Source organism: Myxozyma melibiosi, assembly GCF_037950935.1.
Source record: "Myxozyma melibiosi strain Phaff 52-87 chromosome Unknown BZA70scaffold_10, whole genome shotgun sequence".
NCBI classification, from domain to species: domain Eukaryota; kingdom Fungi; phylum Ascomycota; class Lipomycetes; order Lipomycetales; family Lipomycetaceae; genus Myxozyma; species Myxozyma melibiosi.
Window position 1 is genome coordinate 519,082 of NW_027042924.1, and position 20,191 is coordinate 539,272.

Below are 20,191 nucleotides of genomic sequence, written 5' to 3' on the forward strand. Positions count from 1 at the left end.
CTGTTCTTACGTCTACTGCTACTCCTACAGTTTATGGAAACATTGTATGGTGACAATCTCGAGGATTTATTACGGGTCACTGAATATAATACAATAGAAGAAAAGAAAATAGAAAAAAAAAAAACACCAGCCGTGGTATAGCACTCGCAACAGTCCACTACTCAACAGAAAATCGGCTATACCACAGCAAACCCAGATATCACAGAAAGAACAGGACAGTTCAGAGAATCAGACGTCAGTCCTGCTTGGCAGCGTGTGCCGTGCGTTCTCGTCGTCGGCCTCGGTTCTCGCCTTCCTTCTCCTCCTCAGGATACTGCGACTGAGGTCCCGAGTGCGGGTGCAAGTTTCCCCGCCTCGCCTGCTCTCGTTCGATACTCTCAAACAGCGCGCGGAAGTTGCCACCCCCGAAACCCTGCGCGCCCCGTCGCTGGATGATCTCGTAGAACGCCGTCGGGCGCGAGGAGATGTGGTCCTTGACAAAGGTCTGCAGGAGGTATCCGTCCTTGTTGAAGTCGACGAGCAGGTTGAGTGCCTCGATATCGTCGAGGTTCTCCATGATTGGCGGGCCGTGGTAGTCCCTGACGCGGTCGCGCAGGTCGACGTAGTACTGCGGCGAGACTTCAATAAACTGCACTCCGCGGCGACGCATCTCCGTCACCGCCGCGACGATGTCCTCGGTGAGGAGAGCAAGGTGCTGCACGCCGGGCCCGTTGTTGTAGCGGACAAACTCCTCGACCTGCGACATGCGCTTGCCGATCGCCGGCATCGTGATTGGCATCTTGATCTTCTCGTTCTCGGACGCCATCACGGTAGTCTCCAGCGCGGAGTACTCGGTCGTGACGTTGTAGTCGTCGTCGGTGAAGTACTGGTGGAAGCCCAGCGCTCGCGCGTAAAACTTACACACGCCCTCCATCTGGTTCCAGTCCTGGTTGCCGACGCAGTGGTCGATCTTCACGAACGGAACGGTGTGACTCAGATCGCTGTTGATCGGCACGACGGTCTCTACTGGTTTGTACCAGGGAAGGTAGCAGCCAGAGTAGTCGATTCTCTCCACGAGCGTGTGGAGCACGTCGCCGTAGGTCCTGATGGTGGCCGCGAGGACTGATCCGTAGACGTCTGTTCGCAGCGCGGGCTCGGCGACGCTGTGCGCACCGTGTGCTATTGCCCAGTCGTAGAGCTCTTTGCACTTCTTGACCTCGAAGACGACGTCCATGACTCCCTCACCGTGGCGCTACATCACAGCAAACGGTTAGTACTCTCTCAAACAAAACAGAAGGGACAGCTACAGACCTGCAGAAACAGCGACACGCTCTCAAGATCCTCATACTCCTCATCCGAGATCTTGAGCCCCTCCTCGCGATGAGCCGGCATCACGGGCGCCACAAACTCGAGCGTGATCTTTCCGTTCTGGACGACCTCCGCACAGAGCCCGCGGTTGCGATCTTTCTCCATCTCGCGGCGCGCGAGCGCACGGAAGCCCATCATCGACTCGTGGTAGTGCGCCATCGCCTTTGCGTTTGCGCAGGCAAAGCGCGCGGAGAAGAAGTTGAGGTAGCTCTCGCGCAGGTGCTTGGGCATCGGGGCCACGTAGCCGAACGGGTTCGAGGTCGTGCCGGGCATGTAGGTGATGTCGGCGGGGGGGATGGGAGCGGGTGCGGACATGGTGATAATATATACAGAAGAATAAGATATACAGAGATACAGAAGAAAGGGGATAAAAATACTATGGGGGGAGAAGGAGAAGAGAGGAAGAGAGGAAGGGAAGCGGGCGGGCCTTATAGATCATAATATCGCGTTTGTTTACTTTTGTCGCGTTGAGACGGTCGGCCCGCTTCGCAATCAGCCAATGAGGTGTCTGCTATTCTTTACTAGTGGGCTGTCTATTCTGTTCAACTATATGTATCTATCTGAATATATCTGAATATATGCTGCATCTGCTTGTCATTAGGAGCGTCACTGGGCCATAGTCATACAACTTGGCAAGTACATGAGGTCGTAACGCGTAGACCAAGTGCTCATTCTGCAGCTACAGTTTCCTGCAGATTCTACTCCAAATAAACATTCAGCCAATCGGTTCAGTAATAACAACAATAAACGCTATTCATAATCCACTGTAATAGCTTTGATGTATAATAGCTTAAATGTATAAAGTGGAACTGAGGAAGGGGAACTGAAGAAACAGACGCGTAAACACTGTAAATTACTGTAAATTACTCCCAACCGCCGCCCGTCTCATCTCTTCACTTCTCTCCCCACTTCCCACACTCCTCGCACTCCAACAACACCTTCACTCTGTCTGATTCTGCTGATCTGTCTTCTACTAGTAACAATGAGCTACACCACCGCCTTGGAAGACCAAACATGCCAACCAGTCGGAGCAGCATGCCAACCCGCCGGAGCATCCCAAGACCTCCTCCTCACTATGCCTCCCCCCTCCGACTACCACCAACAACAGCTCGACTACCACCAACAACAGCTCGACTACCAACTCTCCTACGTGGCCCACCTCGAGACACGAGTCGCAGGTCTTGAGGCCCATATCGACAGACTGGACGGGCATTTGGAGGCTCTGTTCAGGCAGATCGAGACGCGCGACGCGATGTGCGAGCAGATGGAGGGATGTATTGCGGGCATGGAGGCGCGGATCAGGAGCTTGGAGGACGAGAGGGGCAAGAGGTCTGATGGGTCTTTTTTGCCGGTTCTGTTGAAATGAGCTGAGCAGTCTGTGTGTTTGTCTTTACTGTGTGTTTACAGTCTGTATTGTTGCAGTCTGTATTGTTTGCAGTTGTATTGTGTGCACTGCCTGCTCTGATACCACCCCACCACTGAGTTCAAGATGCGGTCAAGTTACTGCTGATTCCACTCATTCTCCTCTGTATCTGTTACCACCACAAATAATATACAAATACCCTTCATAAGTATATATACAGGGCGGGGGTTACTAAATAAGAAACTACCGTGCTCAGAACTACTGCGAACACCAGTTACTGAGTACATCTCCGCATGGGAGCAGAATAAACTTTAAACAATTTTTTCGAGCAGAAAGAAAAAAAATCTCCGGGCTCAGTTCTGTCTCTGCTCGGTCTCATCGTCCACTTCTCTTCTTCTCCTCACCCACCCCGAGGACTCTACTCTTATAGAACAAGAACAGCAGCATATTAAGTCATGGCATTCACACCTAGAGGAGGTCGCGGTGGCGGCCGTGGAGGTTTCTCGCGCGGAGGCGGCGGCGACCGCGGTGGTCGTGGTGGATTTTCTCGCGGAGGCGGTCGTGGAGGATTCGGAGGCGGCCGTGGTGGTGGTGTTGGCGGCGGGCGTGGCGGTCCTCGTGGAGGAGGCCGTGGAGGTATGTTTTTGCTCTGTCTTGTCTTTGTTGAGATGTGCATGTGTTGTTGTGCAGGCGCTGACAAGATCTCAAGGTGCCCCCCGTGGACGTGGTGGTCCCCGTGGTGGCCGCGGAGGTGCTGCGGGAGGAGCCAGGGGCGGCGCGAAGGTGATCATCGAGCCCCACAGACACGCCGGTGTGTTCATCGCTCGCGGCAAGGAAGACATGTTGGTGACCCGGAATCTGACCCCCGGCGAGTCCGTCTACGGCGAGAAGCGCATCTCGATCGACGTTCCCGCGACCACGCCCGACGGCGTGGCCACGAAGGTCGAGTACCGTGTCTGGAACCCTTTCAGATCAAAGCTGGCTGCCGGAATCATGGGCGGTCTCGACGAGCTCTACGTCGCTCCCGGCAAGAAGGTGCTCTACCTCGGTGCCGCGTCCGGTACCTCTGTCAGCCACGTCTCTGACGTCGTCGGCCCCGAGGGCATCGTCTACGCTGTCGAGTTCTCGCACCGATCCGGCCGTGATCTGATAACCATGGCCAAGAAGCGCCCGAACATCATCCCCATCATCGAGGATGCGCGCCACCCGCAAAAGTACCGCATGCTCGTCGGCATGGTCGACGTTGTCTTTGCCGACGTCGCGCAGCCGGATCAGGCCCGTATCATCGCCCTCAACTCGCACATGTTCTTGAAGGACGGCGGCGGTGTCGTGATCTCGATCAAGGCCAACTGTATCGACTCCACCGTCGATGCCGAGACCGTCTTTGCGAGCGAAATCCAGAAGCTGAGAAAGGAGCGCGTCAAGCCCCAAGAGCAGTTGACCCTCGAGCCTTACGAGCGTGACCATTGCATTGTTGTCGGCAAGTACGTCCGGTCCCAGAGCGCTTAAGTTTCTTTTATTCCAGAGACTTTGGGTAAGAAGATGACGACTCAGAGATGAGTAGAAAGAGCTGGAGGAGTAATATGGAATGCAAAAAGTCAAAGCAAAGGATTTTGTAAATTAATGCTCTTTTTTCATGGTTGTATTTGATTTGTTTTCGCGTGTGTTTTGTTGCAATCTTTTGTGGTTTCTGTTTTGGTATATAATGCACTTTAAAATAGCTGTTATAGACTGACTGTTATGACTGCAGTTGGTGATCTGTTGGTAGTAGTATTGTAGTGACTTCCTCTTCCAGGACTACAATCTACATCAACACATTCCACTTCCCACACTCTCTTCACTTCACGACTACTACTATCCCTCCGCTATCACCCATCTGTCATCGTCGACCGTCATGAAAACAGGTTCACGGTCTGGCCCTGCCCATCTGCGCCCAAATTCCTAATCAGGCATCCAAACTGCCTATTCGGGCTAAACCCAAACCGAAGCCGGGGCCGCCCACAGGCCGCCAGGTATCTCCAGATCCCTTTATCAGCAGCCTCTGTCTGTCCCTCTGCCTCCTCCCCGCCTCAACTTCTACCTGCTGCTTACTCGAAACGGAGGAGAAGATGCTTGCACCGCTGTCCCTCAAGAACACCGTGGCGCTCGCGCTGCTGGCCTCGGCCGCGACGGTAAACGCCGTCTTTGATTGCGGCATGGTCGTCGACGGCCAGTCCCTCAACCTGACTGCGCTCGCGGGCCCGCACACCGTCCAGACCCTGCGCAGCACGCCGCCGTCGACGACCATCACCCAGTTCACGTTTGATCTGTGCGCGCCGCTGCAGCCGCAGGTCGGCGTCCCGGCGAATCAGCAGTGCGCTGCCGGAACCCAAGGTATGCCCCGCGTCTGCCGTTGACTAAACTGATGCGACGATATGAACAGCACAAAGAGAGTACTAACGCGCGATAACAGTCTGCGGAGTCCAAACCATCGCCCTGCAGGACGAGACCCCGTTCGTGGCAGAAGTGATCCCGATCTCAGGCGACCTGAACGGCGCCACCGCGGCCCACGTCGCCGAGCGCCGGATCGGCGCAAACACCGCAAAGGCGGGCCAGTCCGCGCTGAGCGTGAACCTCGTCGGCGGCCAGTGGGGCGACGTGGAGGCGATGGAGACGTTTATTGACTTTGCGTGCGATCCGACGCTGTACGATGTTACGCCCGACCCGGCGCAGTTGGCGGACACGGGATCCGATACTGCCGGGCTCAGGTTCGTGTCTTGGGATGAGAAGACTTTGAATCTGCGGTGGGACACTGCCGTTGTCTGCGACCAGGAACTCGTCAAGGCCGCGCAGAACAACAACAACAACAACAACAACGAAACCCCGACCTCCTCCTCAACCGCCTACCGCATCACAAAGTACGTCCTGATCGGCATCCTCCTCTTCGCCGGCGCGTACTTTGGCGCGACAGCGTACTCCAACTACCGCAAGGGCGCCACGGGCGTCGATCTGCTGCCGTCGTCGGAGACAGTCATGGACGTGCCTTATGTCGCGAGGGATTTCGTCAAGAAGATCGCGTCTGGGTTTTCGAGGTCTGAGAGCACGAGGGATGGATATGCTGCATTCTAGTTTTCTTCTTTCTTTTTTCTTTTTCTTTTCACTGCTTTGGTTTGGTATAGTCAGGAGCTTTTGTTTATGCATAGTAGAATAGTGCAATATAGTAGTTAACAGCGTTTTTGGTACTTCATGTTCAGCACTACGTAGACGCTACCACTACAAACAGATGCAGCATATAGCATACCTCAAATCTATTCCCCAACCATAACATAATCAAAATCACCCAGCTCTTTATCATAGTCTTTCTCATAGTCTTTAGCATGGTCTTTATCATAGTCGATAATCAGATCAATCGATGACCATCTCTAAAGTTTACATCGCTCACAAATCCAAGGGTTTAGTGTATTTCTGAGAAAAGTTCGGATGGCGGATTTTGTAGCGATATCGTTGATATTTAGAACTGCAATTACAATTGCACTCTGCAGTCTGTTGAACATCTTCTTTACTTTGATTATTTAGTAGGAACAACTTCAGAGAATGTCAGCCATCTCGCGAGCGTGCAGATCCGCTCCCCGCGTCTTACTTCGCCAATGCGCATCGCGGTTCGCAACCGTTTCAGCGCCGGTGTCTGCGTCGCTGCCGGTGTCGAGGCTGTCGCGCAGAACATACGCGACCGCGCTTGATACTGCGAATTTGTTGAAAAAGTCGGGGTCGCAGGGCGCGTATAAAGCCATTCCGAAAAGGTTTTGGGAGAGTGCGAATGTGCAGACTACGGAAGGTGAGCAGAGCATAGTCGTCGTGAATTACAGAAACGGAGTTATGTGCTAACAGCTAGCTACAGACGGACACCAGATCAACCTCGGCACACGACCGGTCAAAACCTCGTCCGGCAACCCACTCGTGGTACCGCACAACAAGACCGCGCTCGCGCACCTGATTGTGCAGGAATGGGCCACGCTGCCGAATCTGCAAATCAAGCCCCACTCGCTTCCGCTGACGTCGATCGCCGCGCGCGCGATCGATATCCAAAAGATGCCGACGCAGGCGGAGGTCGACGACGTGCGGAACGCGATCTGTAAGGCGCTGCTGCCGTACGTGGATACGGATACCATGCTCATCTTTGCGCCGTCGCATGAGTACGACGGGCGGTTGCGCGCAGAGCAGGAGGAGAGGTATCGCCCGATCATCGAGTGGGCCGAGACACACCTCTTCAACGGCAATAAACTGAGCTACATGGACGGCGACAAGGGATTAACCGGCAACCCACAAACCGAAGAAATCCGCAACCTCGCGCTGGAATACATGCTCGGTCTCTCGCACTGGGAGCTGACTGCCTTTGAGCGCGCCGTGCTGGGCGGCAAGTCTTTCCTCGGGGGTATCAAGCTTGTGAGGAAAGAGCTGACGACGAGCGAACTGGCCGAGCTCGTCAGCTTGGAGAATATCCACCAGATGCGGAGGTGGGGCGAGGTCGAGGATTCGCATGATGTCGATTGGGCGGATTTGCGACGACAGCTCGGTAGCGCTGCTGTTCTCCTCATTACTGATTAGGTTGAACACACAGGTTTTGTACATATATAGAGGTAGTTGGAACTCGAGATAAAGTATCATAGATATAGCATTACTACAATTGCGTTTATATAATTAGATCATCAAACCACAACAAAAATTTCCAAACATTAATAATAAACCCATTCTTCGTCCTCGTCCTCAACACAACCACCGCAAGACTTTGGGCATATATATCGATATATATACAGAACAAATCCAAACAAATCAAAACTAAACATCCAAAAATACCCTGACTGACTGACATACAACAACGATAACAAACTCCCAAAACTTGTTTTCTTAGTTCTTTTGTTCTTAGTTCTTAGTTCTCTTCGTCGGCAGCGGACGGGAGTGCGTACTCGCTGATTGACTCGAGAAGGATCTGTGCCTCTTTGTCTCGTTTGAACTGTGGTATCAGGTTAGCTACCTGCGACTATCTGTCACCATCTCACAAGAGAAATCACAAGAAAAACGTACCTGAAGCATGTAAACATCGCGTTTCGACTCCTCAGCAGATGAATCAGCCTCCATCGAGATCGAAACCCCAGTCTTGCCCAACTTTGCAACCTGATCCTTGCGCACCAAAACATCAAACGCAACCTGTCCGTCCTGCATCCGCACACACACCTGCACGCCGTTATCATCCGCGAGCGCGCTGACCGAGATCTTCGCCGCGCCGACGTTTCGCCATTTCAGCGCGTTGAACCGCTGAAACAAACGACACTTGAAGTCCTTGATCAACATCACCTCGTCCGTGCCGTCGGCTGAGAACACACCCTCGCCGCCGGGACTTTCGAGCGTGGGATGGTACCAACTCGTTGTTGTGCTGCCGCGGCCGAGGCGCATCGACGCGCCGCTACTCATCGACGACTCGCTGCTCGCGATACTCGGTACCGACGACCCGAACGGCCGCGAGCGCACGCTCGAGCTATGGTAGTTTTTCCGGCACGAGTGGATCGCGCTAATCATATGATCCGCCTCGGCCGCCGTGCGCATGCGAAACATCGTGATTCCCGACGCGCCCGTGCGTTTGAGATGCACGTCGAACGCGGTGCTCCGTCTGACGGTCGATTGGCCCGTGAGCGGCACCGACAGCATCGGCTTGCCCTCCGCGGCGGCGGTCTCGTTCATATTGAGCACGCTGTCGCCCGCGACGTTGAACATCACGCTCCGCGTCTTTGGTGTTTCCGAAACCGACGTCGTGTGCGCGGGTGTGGATGTTCCGGAGCTGGGGGTCGACGAACTCGGCGAGATAGTCTTTGGCCAGACTTCGACGGTGGCCGTGCCCTCGGTGACGGCGACGAGCACGCGGACTTCCTTCGGGGTTATGCGTTCCCATTTGCTGTTATTCCATTCCGAGACGAAAGCGTAGCTCTTGAACAGGACGATCTTCAGGTCCTCGACTTTGGCGGTATCCTGCATGTTCCACTTCATGCTCGGCGAAGGGGTCGTTGTCGCTGTCGATGAGGCGTCTGACTCGCCCGAGGAGATGATTGACGGATCATACTCTTTCTTTAGAATAGACCCGGGCAAGGTAGAAGACGTGAACCCTCCAGGGATGGAATAGTTGACAGACTTTGGCTTCAAAGCCGTACGTCCCTCACTCTCCGCCCTGTGCAGTGCCGACGACGATCGCTTCGTAGCCAAAGGCAATTTGATCTCATCCGCATCCTCGCTCTTCTCATCATCCGACGCGGAGCCTGAGCTCTCAGACATCTCCATCACGCTGTAGTAATCGTCATCGGCCGAATCCTTCCGTACAACAGCCTCGACGGGGCGTTTCTCGCCAAGAGGAATCTCTTCCTCCTCCGCGTCATCAGACATCGCCCCGTCCCTCAACGAGTAACGCTTGCCCGTCCACAGCTGCGTGTCCGCGTACACTGTAATCTGACTGTCCCGCAACGTCGACGCGCGCGAAGACGGCGACTGCAATGACGAGCCCCGTTTCGGGACCCGCAGCGGCGACGGCGGGACAATCGGAGTTTCGTCGCCCGCAAGCGGCAGACCAGGCGACGGCGGCTCCGACACCGCGAGCTCGGGCTTGTTGGCAAACAGCTCGTGCTCGCCGTTCTTGATCGCGCGGTGAAACGACATGCTCACTGTGTTTGCCATCTCTTCCATCTCCTTCAACTTGAGATCTTCCTCTGTGCTGATAAATGCAGAAGTGTCGACGATCTCGTTGCTCGGTGACGGAGGGTATCCCGGCGACAGAACGCTCTCGCCGACGACCCGCGAGTTTCGCACGCTCGTGTTGATCTTCAGCGGCGACACCTTTGGGACCGGGAAATCGTCATGCGCGTCGTCGTACACACTGTCGTCGTCTCGCTCAGAGGTGCCTGCGTCGGAAGCCAACGCGATCGCAACCGGCAGATCCTCGTTCTGAATAGTTGCTTCCGAGCCGTTAGATGCAGTCGTGTAGTTTGTCTCCGTGTTGGCTGTCGACGGCTTCGAAAGCACCTCGACCTCGACCTCGACCGGCTCGTCAACCTCGCTGCTTTCAACTTCCTCGGTCTTCTCCTCAGAAACCTCAGAAGCAGCAACGGCCTGATCCTCGCCATTGACATCGATAATCCTCGTCTTTGCACTCGGCGACGGCGGCGCGGTCGTAATCAGCACCGTTCCCGAATCCATATCGATCCGCTCGACATCGACCGGCGCAGAAAACTCGTCCTCTCTCGTGCTCTCAGGCTGCGGCTGCTGCTGAGACTGCAGAGCTGCGCGCATCTTGCGCGCGTTGCGGGCGAATATGCTGAACTTGTTTGTCTTGCCGGCGGGTTCTTCGGCTTTCGAGACGGCAGCAGGTTCGGGCTTGACTGTAGATTTGGGACGGGAGGCGGGGACAACGGTTGGAACAGATGGCATGGAAGTGTGGGGTTCAGCTACTGGAGCAGGGACGGCTGCCGCAGGCTCAGGCAACTTCTCCTCAGGCTTCTCAGGCTTCTCAGCTTCCACAGGCTTCTCAACCTTCTGAGCAGTCTCAACAGCCGGAGCAGCAACCAACACTTCAGCTGGCTGAGCAGGCTCATGCGGTGCCGGAGCAGCAGCAGTCTGCTCCTGGATAGGCTGCTCGACCTTTGGCGCACCTGTCGTGGACGTAGATCGCATGCTGATCCGCGACATTCTCAATCCGCGCATAAATCCCATCGACGACACTCTCTTGTGATTTTTCGAGTCCTCGTAGTCGCTAAACTCAGAAGACACGCTCGCGGGAGAGGCAATGGCGTCGGAGAGGATAGGGGAGTCGACGTTAGGAGACTTTGGCGAGCCGATGTTTGGCGACAGATTCGCGAGCGCGGTCGAGGCGCGGCGAGTCATGCGGGAGTACATCCCGCTGATTGCCTTCTCGGTATCCATCTCTTTCTCTGACGCACGGGTCGACATGCCAAGGTGGGAGCGGGGGGTGATCTTTCTAAAGACAGACGAGACAGAGCCAGATCTGGTGGTCGACACTCCCGCGTTCTCGTCCAGGATATAGTCCTTCTGCTTGCGGCCGAATCCGAAAGAAGACTTCTTGCGGTTCAACTGAGGAGTCTGGGACGGCTCTGCATTTTGGACCGGGGTCTTGCTCTCCTGAGGCGGGCGAGGGCTGACGTCAAATGTCTCGGGCGTGAATGAGAAGACGGATTCGCGGTTCACGGGCGGCGAAGGAGCAATCTCAGGATCGCGCACGCGAGGAATTGGCGAGGCCGCGTTTTTCTTCTCACGAGCGCTAGTGGGAACAAGATAGATGCCAGACGACGATGACTCGGTAAGACGAACAGAGTCTGTCGACATTGTCTTTTCCATTCGCGAAGACTGGAACTCGGCCTTGGACTTTTGCTCTCCAGAAGAGTCGTCTCTGAGCCTTGCGATGGCAACGGTCGTCTCGCGTGGAGTCTTGACAGGCGCTACTGCTTCTGACTGGGCCTGAGAAGGACTCGGTGCCGAGACTGACCTTGACTGGTTAAATGTGTTGGTCACGGCTGTCATGAGCGATGATCTTCGATCAGAAAACGATCTGCGCGCGAGGTTAGCAGGCGACGCGCCAGCGGCAGCGGCGCTGTTTTCTTTAGGAGATCTCGTGAGCTCTGGAGATGTAGCGGGGGATTCTTCCTTCAAAACCATATCCTGGATCGAGGGCAACGAGGCAATAGCCGACACCGACCGCTGCTTCTCAACTAGCCGCTGCTGGAGACGCTTATATGGCGAAAGAGAGGTACTGCTCGACGAAGGAGAGATGCGAGACTCGCTCACGACGCGACTGAATCGCACAGACGGGCGCGAAGAGGAGTTGACTCGGTTGAGACTGTTTCCGCTGCCGTATCGGAATATCGAATGGCGCTTCTTCTTGGGAGAAATCTCGGTCTCGACTATGTAGGGCCGCAGCTCTGGTTCTTCGAAAAGTCTTGGTCCACGAAGTTCAGAGTCAAGTGCTTCTGTATCCAATCGCGCAGCCTCGCTGTCACCGGAAATGATCTGCAAGCCAGATAGACTAGGCTTCCGGGGCGCTACATCGGCAGGAAGAGCGGGCGCTGGCGGGAAGAGTTCCTTGAAAGTCGAAGCCCACGTTTTCTTGTTTTCAGAGGAAGAAAACTTGAGCGTGATTGAACTCTCATCGTACGACTTGAGCGTGATTTCGAGCGAGGACATGTCTTCAGAGGGAATGTAGACCAGGTCGGCTCGGCGGAATGTGGGGAAGAGAAGGAACCGTTGGAGCTCATGCAGCTGACAGATCGCGAGGGCGTTAGACCAAAGAGGCTCTGAGATGAGCATGATTTCGACAGGGAGACCTTCGAATGTCTTTCCCGTGCGATGGTTAAGATGGCATTGACAGTATGAGCGCGCTGTGATCCATTTTGGGTTGACTTGTGTTGCCTAGAGGATGGTATTGTGAGTATGAAACAGCAGTACAGGAATGCGAGAGGGGAACATACAACTGGCTGAAGTGTATCAAAACTGCGAACTTTTGAGAATTCGATCTTCAGACGCGCAGTGCGAACTTTTTCGCTTTCCACCTTGGCTCTGGCAGTGGACACGAGGATTCTGTAGAGGGCCGCGTGTGCGACGATGCCACGGACGTTTGGCAGGAATTCCTCGAGTTTCTATAATGTTGTTAGTTGAGTCTGAATAGAGTGATGAGGTAGTAATAATGAAGGAGGCACCTTGAAGAACTTTGAGAAGAAGCGTAGGCGGACCAGCGGTCGTCGCTTGAGATAACGCAGTTCTTCGGACTCGTCGGGATCGTAGACGTACTCCTTGACGTACTGGCGATAGATTGGAGCAGCTTCCTCGCCCTGTTTACAGCCAGTCAGTAAAAATTGAAAAGAAACACAGGAATACTAATATGTAGCAGCGAACTCACCCAAATCAGGACTTTTGATAGTGACGGCTGCAATGCAAGATGCACGATGAGGAGCTCCTCGACGAGGTGGACGTCGCGGATGCACTCGAGGTCCTGGACGTACTGCTGCTCTGTTCGCTTCAATTCGAGGAAAAGGTCGTCGACGGTGAGGGCATTGAACCGCTGGAACGAGTATCCGGTGCTGGCGCTGCGCATTGCGGAGAACGAAGAGGTGCCCGAGACACTCGAGGCGAGCGACATGCTGAGGCTGGCGGTGGTGCTGTGCGAGACACTCATGGTCTGCAAGTGCGGGAGGAGCGGGGGAGGAGGAGTGAGAAGGAGTGACGAGGAAGAGGATGAGGAAGAGGAGCGCGTGCTGGTATAAGAAAAAGATAGAAGATAGGGACCGAGGAGAAGGAGAGCAAGGGGTTCGCTCCGGCGGTGATCGACTGGCGACGCGTGTGTGGAGTTACCCGCCCTTCGCCCCTTCTTCGCCTCCACGCGAAGGCAGCGCTGCTTCTGCTTCTGCTGCTTCCGCCTGCGCCTTTGCATTCGTCAGCTGCTGCTTTCGTTCGTCTGTCGGAGCTCAGGGCCACATTACCTTGCCGCTTTCGGTCCGCTCTCGCTGCTGCCAAGCGCTGTACGCTCTGCCCTGGCCGCTGAATCCTCCTACTCTGCTCTACGCTACGTCCTCAGTCGTCGCCTTCACGCAGCTACTCTGTTCTGTACTTATCAACAGTCGATCAGAACCCGAAGTGGGTCATCCTAATATCAACCACAGTCACCGACCTGCAGCTGGCAAGTCGCGCACCCCAGCGTCGGTGGCCGCGATATTTTCCACGCGACGCGTCGAGAGCAGGGTAACCCAAACGCGTCGCGCGTTCCTGACGCGTCAACTCCCCCCTGACCAGCAGCCCGGGCGCGGAGCGGAACAGCTCTGCTGCTGATACCGACTCGTCTGGCTCGTTCTTTATTACGTATTTTTTTGTTGTAGACTACAAACTGCATAAAACAATAACAACACAACAGGTGGACCGCGGGTACCCCGGAGAAAGCAGCTCTTGACCGCAGTCCCTGCTAGCGCCGCTAACGATGTGAAGGCCGTCGTGACGTCTACGAAGCATGAATCACCTCGACCTAAATTGAATCTTAATCAATCCCTGCCATTCGTAGGACGCCCGGGACTTCTTGCCATACATTTCCCGAAAAGGCTTATGATGCATGGATAATATCGGTTGATCGCCAATATCCTGCCGTTTACGGGCTTAGTTGTGCTCGCTCATTAACTGATTACAGCAATATATTTATCTGACTTATTGATTATGCTTATCGGTGTTCCAGCTGCCGTTAATTTGTCGCAATCAGTCTGTTATAAACTGGTCATTGCATATAGACTATAAGCAAAAGCTATATCTCCATCGTCATAACGAGCAGATTCGATACCAACGTCGCCTTTTCCCGCGCCCTTTACGTCAAAGGTTGTAGACTTGCATCAATGTGACATGCTCTGCGCCATCGATTGTATGTTTGACTGTTCTCAGGGCGCGGAGAATCTCGCTTGCTTTTTGCACGGAGATCCGCTCATTTATAAACTCTTGCACCGCTGGCGTGAGACTGGTATCTTGGTAGGCATCATGGTGCTTGTGCGTCAACTTCAAGCAGACTGTCTCCTCATTCAAATCAACCCGAAGCGCGACTCTGCTATTGCAGTGAACTCGTCTCCCGTATCATCTTCGCTAAATCACGCATGGGACTGGTCTTGGACTGATCTTGACAGCAGTGGAAATACAAGGTGGCAGTACCCTCTCTCCTCACGGGTACTTCGGTTCGATGGAATTTGAACCTGTAGCCTCCTGCTCTCCAGAGAGCTTCCATAAGCTGCGTGCCCACCCGGCGAAATGACTCCAGCAGCACCTTGTCGATAACGCCTGAATACGGAGTGGTAATGAAACTAACTGGCGGGTCTGCAAGCAGAAAGGTTTTCTCGATTATTAACAGTTCCAAGTCTGTCTGATTCTTTTGTCAGCATGAATACAAACAGAAACCAAGAAAAAAAACCAATCTATACCTTATCGTGCCAGTCCTGCGCGGACTATAAAAACTCCGGCCAGCTATCATACGTTCGGTATCGACGACGCGTCGTCGGCGTGACTCCCCAGCGTGCGATATAATAGCAACTAGAGCTGTACTGAATATGTGACGGTTCTTCATTCATCGTTTCTAAGGTGAATGTCACACCATGTGCTTTAATAGAAAAGCAGCCAAAGCCATTGGCACTAGATAGAGTATTGAACTCATCGCCAGGCATTGTTCGCAGCGGTAAGAAGACTGCCCAGTAAACACAAAAAGAACCCGTCAGGTACAATTATAATTCTACTGCTCGTATGTGTTATAACAGAACGTATACAAAGACGCGTTTAGGTATAGAAACCGAGCGGTAAAGCTGAATTGGGAAGCTTTCAGCAGTCGGAGTAAAGTTGGACATGAAGCAAGCGCGTGTTAGCGTCGCGCGCAGGAATCTGTTTACTTTCATTGCTAATCACGTGATTATATTTAATTTCTAATTCCTTACGTCAGCACCAAGAACCCCAGATAACAAGAACTTGGCGACGAGCGTCGATAACAGAAGGCCTGTTCTTCTCTTCTGCATGACGATAACTATCATCCAACCAGAGCCACTCGAGAGATAATTAGAATCTGCATCATCATGGCTCCTCCTGGAATGTACATTGTCTACGGAATAGGCATCTTCCTCGCCTTCCTGTCCAAAGAATTCTTTCCTCACCCCGCGACCTGGCTGCCCGTTGCCCTGCCCCCGCAGGACCGCTACACTTCGTCTTCATTGGCCGTCAACAACGACAATTGCAAGCTCATCTACGGCGCCGAAGGATGCGAAGACGTCGCGGTTGACAAACTCACCGGCGAAGTCTACATGGGCTGCGGCTCCGTCGAGGGACGGATGTCGTTCTTCCCCCCGCAAAACCACCACAAGGTCCGCCCAAAGTTCAAGCAGATGCCAATGCAGGACTCGGTCGTCTTGTTTGACCCGCAAACAGAGCAATTGAAGACTCTCGAGCTCCGTGGATACCATGATCGCGAAGACTTCATCCTGCACGGTATGAACGTTTTTTACCCCCCCGACAAGCCCGACACTCGCATCATCTTCTTTGTCAACCATCAGCGCGGGTCATCAATCATCTCCGTCTTCAAATACACAACCGGAACCGACTACCTCGAATTCCTCCACGACATCCGCTCTCCCTACATCGTCACTCCGAACGCCGTCGTCGCCGTCTCCGAAACCTCATTTTATATCACAAACGACCACAAGTACCGCAAAGGCACCTGGCGCGCAATCGAAGACACCATGGGCCCCTTCCTGTGGGCCAACATCGTCTTCTGCGAATTCAGCTACTCGACAAACCACCCGAAATGCTCCATCAAAAACAAAAACTACTTTTCCTACGCGAACGGCATCCTCCTCGTCGACGGCGGCAAGAAGCTCGTCGTCACAGACACCCGTCTCGCAAAACTCTCCGTTTTCTCCGTCGACCCGCTCACGCACAACCTTGACCTCGAACTCGCGGTCTCCGTGCACGCCTCGATGGATAACATCTCCGAACTCCCCTCCGGCGACATCCTCGTCGCAGCCTTCCCCAACGGCGCCTCGATCTGGCCGAAAATCGAGGCTCCATTCAACGAAGACGTGGTTTCGGAGAGCATGGCTCTGCTCTTCAAGAAGAACGAATCCTTTGCTATCCCCCACGTCGTCTTTTGGGACGATGGGCACCAGATGAGTGTCATGACCTCGGCTTCTTATGATGTCAAGAGTGGTAAGCTGATTGGCGGTGGCGTCTGCGCGCCCGGTGTCTTTGTTTGCAACCTCGACAAGAGCGTTTTCGGTCTGTAATCGCTTTTATCGCTGTATGGATTGCATGTCTATTTTTTGATTTTTCGCTAGCACCGCACCGCTTGGTACATATTCATACTTACACTAGATTCAAATGTAAATAAATAAACCCGCTATACACACATTCACACATACAGTCTACGCGTCTAATTAGTTCCAAATCCCTCAGGCACCCTAGACATTCCAACCGGCAAGCCCTCCTTCATCCGCTTCAGCGTCAACGCAGCGATCAACGCCGCGCCGACACCGCTACCGTCCTCGGCAGGAAGCAAGCGGATCGGATAGTTCTTTGGGTTGGTCTCTGTCCAGCCAAAAATCTCCTTCAACGCCTGCGCGCCGCGCTCCTGGAAGTTCGGGTACTTGTTGAACACCGAGCCGTCCGCGCCGCAGTGGCAGCGAGTGATGTTCTTCTTCTTGCAGATAGCAGCAACACCGCATGCCGAAAGACGAGCGGCGCGTGTGCCAATCAGCTCTGCCAGACGACGCACTAACTTCCGCTCGGGACCGGTGGTGGTGATCATGAAGCGCTCGAGGAAAATGCTCTCGACCTCCGACAAGTTCTCAAACGGATCTTCCTCGATCTGAGAGAGAAGCGAAGCGTCAATCGAATACGGAACCTTCAACTTATCAACACTCTGCTTCTCGAAAATACATCCCTGCTCATGAAGATCAAGCATGATTAAGCGCTGGATCTCGCCGAGATAGAGACCAGCAATCATCTTCTCAAATGCCTGCTGGTTAGGACGGGGAGAGTCGTTGTCGATCTGGACATCGTAGGCCGTCCGAGGAAGAACGACGTGCTCGTTATCGAACGCTCCCCATTCGCAGTTGATCGCCATCGGCGTCTCAGGAGGAAGGTCAACCAGACCTTCCAACTTTGGAATGTTGCCAATAGTGTCAAAGTAGGCAGCTGCAGGAATATCAGTAAGTCGTCACCACGTGTCTTCACAGAGTTTGCCAGTCACTTACCGTTACAGCCAGTTCCGAAAATAACTCCCATCTGGGTCTCGGGGTCGGTGTAGTTGGACGCAACCATAGTTCCGGTAGTATCGTTGATCAACGCAGTAACCTTGATCGGCACATCCTTTCGCTTCAAGGCAGCTTCAAGCATGGGCTGGACGTCGTGACCTTCCACGCCTTCAATGTCGAATCCCTTGGTCCATCGCTGCAGGAATCCATTATGAATTGCGGATTGCCTTAAAGTAAAAATTAGTACTGAATTCTCGTCAATCCATATGAATTAGAACTTACGAGCAGGGATAACTGAAAGTGAAGCCAAGATGAATCGTCTCTTGCTTCTTCTTCTCCTTCTCCTCCTCATCCTCAGGAATCTCGTGATTCTCATCAATAAACGCCTTCAGACAATCAGCGATGTAATCCCATAGCTGATCAGCAGTTCCGGTCTTCATCTCGTCAGGCAATCGGTATTTGCTCTGCTTGACGTCAAAGTCACGGTGGCCGAGGAGCTCGACTTCGACAACGCGAAGGTTGGTGCCGCCCATCTAAAATTCAGTTAGGATCTGGCTAGTATAGAAGTAAACGATAAGAAATTCTTACATCGAGAGCAAGGTATTTGCCAGTCTCCGTTCCCTCGGGCATGTTCATCACCCAAGTCGGGATCATCGGCTAACGAAAGAACACTGTCAGTATAGATGAAGCAAGTGACGTTCAGCGTGTGATAACGTACAATACTTCCGCCTTCCTTGGATAGACCTAAACGCACAACAAGACGTGTTAGACTCTACAGTATAATTCCCGACAACACATATAGAAATAAGGAAGACGACCAACCCTTCTCGAGCTCCTTGACGAAGTGATCCACAATCTCGTTAAGCTTAGCAGTATCAACTGTCAGGAGCTTTTCAAGCTGCGCAATCTGCTCGAGCAAATCGCGGGGAACATCAATCATAGATCCCTATATAGCATATCATATCTTAGTTAGCTCTCGGAAAGCCACAACAGGGGAGGGGAAATGGAGATGCCGAATCAAGAGCAAGAGGAGGATAGTACCTTGCGGGAAGGCGGCTTTTTCGGACCCAAATGAACCATTTTGTAGATGTAGGTGAAAGTAAATCAAAAGACAAAGCTGTTTCTGCAGCAGGTCAATCAAGTATAAGAATTACGTATCCGGATTTGAACTACACAGTAAAAGGTATGTATAGCGGGATAGGATGAGATCGAGAGGAAGAGGGGAAAGAGGGACAAGTGTGAAGATGAGGATGATTGATCAGGCGTTTGGGTAATTTTGGGTGCATGAGCACGGGCCGGCCAAGCGTGTTTTACGGGCCGAATGATCTTCAAACTGTGGAATTACCTCGATTTTTTCTGATTAGGGAGTTTATAGATATCAATTGAGTTTACATTCTAGAAATATGTCCTTCTTATAGAAGCTGTGTCTATGACGTGGCGGAAGGACCGGCTCTTGGCTGGCTCTCTGTTAGGACGCAGCTCTCCAAGAATAAACCAGCTAATAATCAATTTATCACGTTCCCCACCAACGTCCTCTATTCTTGAGAGGAGAGTAATGGTATTACAAATCAAAAGATAACATTCTCACCCTCATTTCTGCAAAGTTCTCCGGGATCTTTCTCTTGTTTCAGCCAGTTCATATGATTGACGGATCTGCTTCACCCTGAGACGTTTAGTGACGTCAGCCAACCTGGCTGATGCGCACCACTAGTTCTGTAGCTTGCAGCAGTCGCCAGGGTGCAGTCTATGACGGCGGACTCTAATTCTGGGGAAAGCACCAAGAATGTCATTCAGAACAATCGAGACGTAAAACTTCTCAGTACGCCTCCCGATTGCATATAACTACCAGGCTGCACAGATAAAAAATATCTTTATAAGACCGATTTAAGCGACCCATTAGTAGTAGTAGTAGTTATCCTGCTCGGATCAAGGATCACAAGGGTTAACTCAGCCTACTGTAGTATCAAAGCCGTTCAGCACTCCACTCCAGACGCTTCTTTAGCTTTCAGATCAATGCCCTCTTTTTACTTCGGGATCATTGTATACTCCTTCCTATAAGCCACAAAAAGATAAAGCGCTGCCTCTCGGACAGAGAGACGTTCCTGGGACCATGGAACGAGACCGTGTACGCTTATATCATATCAGCATAAAGTTACATAATACAAGGTCTGATAGAATCGTTGATTGTCAGTCTACTCACCCATTTCTTTCTGCTTTCTTACATAACTACATATTCCAGTAAATTTCTAAGATCTTATGGCAAGACTAATATTTATTATCAAAAATATTGACGGAAAACCGCTAAAATGCCACTTCTTCAAAACAAAAACCCTACAGAATCTACAACCTTAAAACGCCAAAACCACATGGTTAGGGTCCTTCTCACCTTAGATTATAGTGCGCAGGGAAAATAGAATTTGTTAGATTTATGGAGGGTTGGCCGAGTGGTCTAAGGCGGCAGACTTAAGTTTAAGGCAACACTTACAGCTTGAGGTTTTATCTGCTGAACGTAAGTTCGCGCGAGTTCGAACCTCGCATCCTTCAATATGATCTCTTTTTTGGATTAATTTGCGAATGCGAACTTGCTTGGGCTTTTGTTTTTGCTTGTGCTTTGCGTTTAGTATTTTTTTCCAGGTCTAATATTCAAGACGAATAATATCGTGGATGCCGATGCAGTCGGGAGAGAAGAGAAGACGTT

General features: G+C 52.7%; 7 protein-coding genes and 1 non-coding gene across 8 annotated transcripts; 5 read left to right on the plus strand and 3 right to left on the minus strand.

Annotated features, from left to right (window-relative positions):
* Nucleotides 1–36: 36 nt before the first annotated feature.
* BZA70DRAFT_282429 (putative 4-hydroxyphenylpyruvate dioxygenase) lies at nt 37–1,768 on the minus strand. Its single transcript, XM_064913274.1, has 2 exons — nt 1,291–1,768; nt 37–1,231 (listed from the first exon to the last, which is right to left on the minus strand). Exons 1-2 carry the CDS (start codon nt 1,660–1,662, stop codon nt 236–238), a joined length of 1,368 nt encoding a protein of 455 aa, XP_064766950.1. The 5' UTR covers nt 1,663–1,768; the 3' UTR covers nt 37–235.
* A 1,284-nt stretch (nt 1,769–3,052) lies between these two features.
* Nucleotides 3,053–4,519, plus strand: BZA70DRAFT_64149 (YDL014Wp-like protein). The gene is made up of 2 exons (XM_064915282.1): nt 3,053–3,346; nt 3,494–4,519. The coding sequence occupies exon 2, from the start codon at nt 3,551–3,553 to the stop codon at nt 4,217–4,219; it is 669 nt and encodes a 222-aa protein (XP_064766951.1). The 5' UTR covers nt 3,053–3,346; nt 3,494–3,550; the 3' UTR covers nt 4,220–4,519.
* BZA70DRAFT_64158 (autophagy-related protein 27) lies at nt 4,497–6,051 on the plus strand. Its single transcript, XM_064915283.1, has 2 exons — nt 4,497–5,083; nt 5,163–6,051. The coding sequence occupies exons 1-2, from the start codon at nt 4,819–4,821 to the stop codon at nt 5,816–5,818; spliced, it is 921 nt and encodes a 306-aa protein (XP_064766952.1). The 5' UTR covers nt 4,497–4,818; the 3' UTR covers nt 5,819–6,051.
* A 146-nt stretch (nt 6,052–6,197) lies between these two features.
* Nucleotides 6,198–7,348, plus strand: BZA70DRAFT_259692 (uncharacterized protein). Its single transcript, XM_064910863.1, has 2 exons — nt 6,198–6,524; nt 6,588–7,348. Exons 1-2 carry the CDS (start codon nt 6,284–6,286, stop codon nt 7,292–7,294), a joined length of 948 nt encoding a protein of 315 aa, XP_064766953.1. The 5' UTR covers nt 6,198–6,283; the 3' UTR covers nt 7,295–7,348.
* Nucleotides 7,349–13,185, minus strand: BZA70DRAFT_282437 (uncharacterized protein). The gene is made up of 5 exons (XM_064913275.1): nt 12,636–13,185; nt 12,436–12,567; nt 12,208–12,375; nt 7,772–12,148; nt 7,349–7,700 (listed from the first exon to the last, which is right to left on the minus strand). The coding sequence occupies exons 1-5, from the start codon at nt 13,164–13,166 to the stop codon at nt 7,617–7,619; spliced, it is 5,292 nt and encodes a 1,763-aa protein (XP_064766954.1). The 5' UTR covers nt 13,167–13,185; the 3' UTR covers nt 7,349–7,616.
* A 1,971-nt stretch (nt 13,186–15,156) lies between these two features.
* On the plus strand, nt 15,157–16,648 carry BZA70DRAFT_64221 (uncharacterized protein). The gene has a single exon (XM_064915286.1). It carries the CDS (start codon nt 15,322–15,324, stop codon nt 16,522–16,524), a length of 1,203 nt encoding a protein of 400 aa, XP_064766955.1. The 5' UTR covers nt 15,157–15,321; the 3' UTR covers nt 16,525–16,648.
* Nucleotides 16,598–18,742, minus strand: BZA70DRAFT_64215 (hexokinase-domain-containing protein). Its single transcript, XM_064915285.1, has 7 exons — nt 18,535–18,742; nt 18,316–18,439; nt 18,212–18,237; nt 18,082–18,150; nt 17,776–18,026; nt 17,494–17,720; nt 16,598–17,434 (listed from the first exon to the last, which is right to left on the minus strand). Exons 1-7 carry the CDS (start codon nt 18,571–18,573, stop codon nt 16,671–16,673), a joined length of 1,500 nt encoding a protein of 499 aa, XP_064766956.1. The 5' UTR covers nt 18,574–18,742; the 3' UTR covers nt 16,598–16,670.
* A 1,181-nt stretch (nt 18,743–19,923) lies between these two features.
* On the plus strand, nt 19,924–20,037 carry BZA70DRAFT_t67. The gene has a single exon. It is a non-coding gene; the product is annotated as a tRNA-Leu (tRNA).
* The last annotated feature ends 154 nt before the right edge of the window (nt 20,038–20,191 follow it).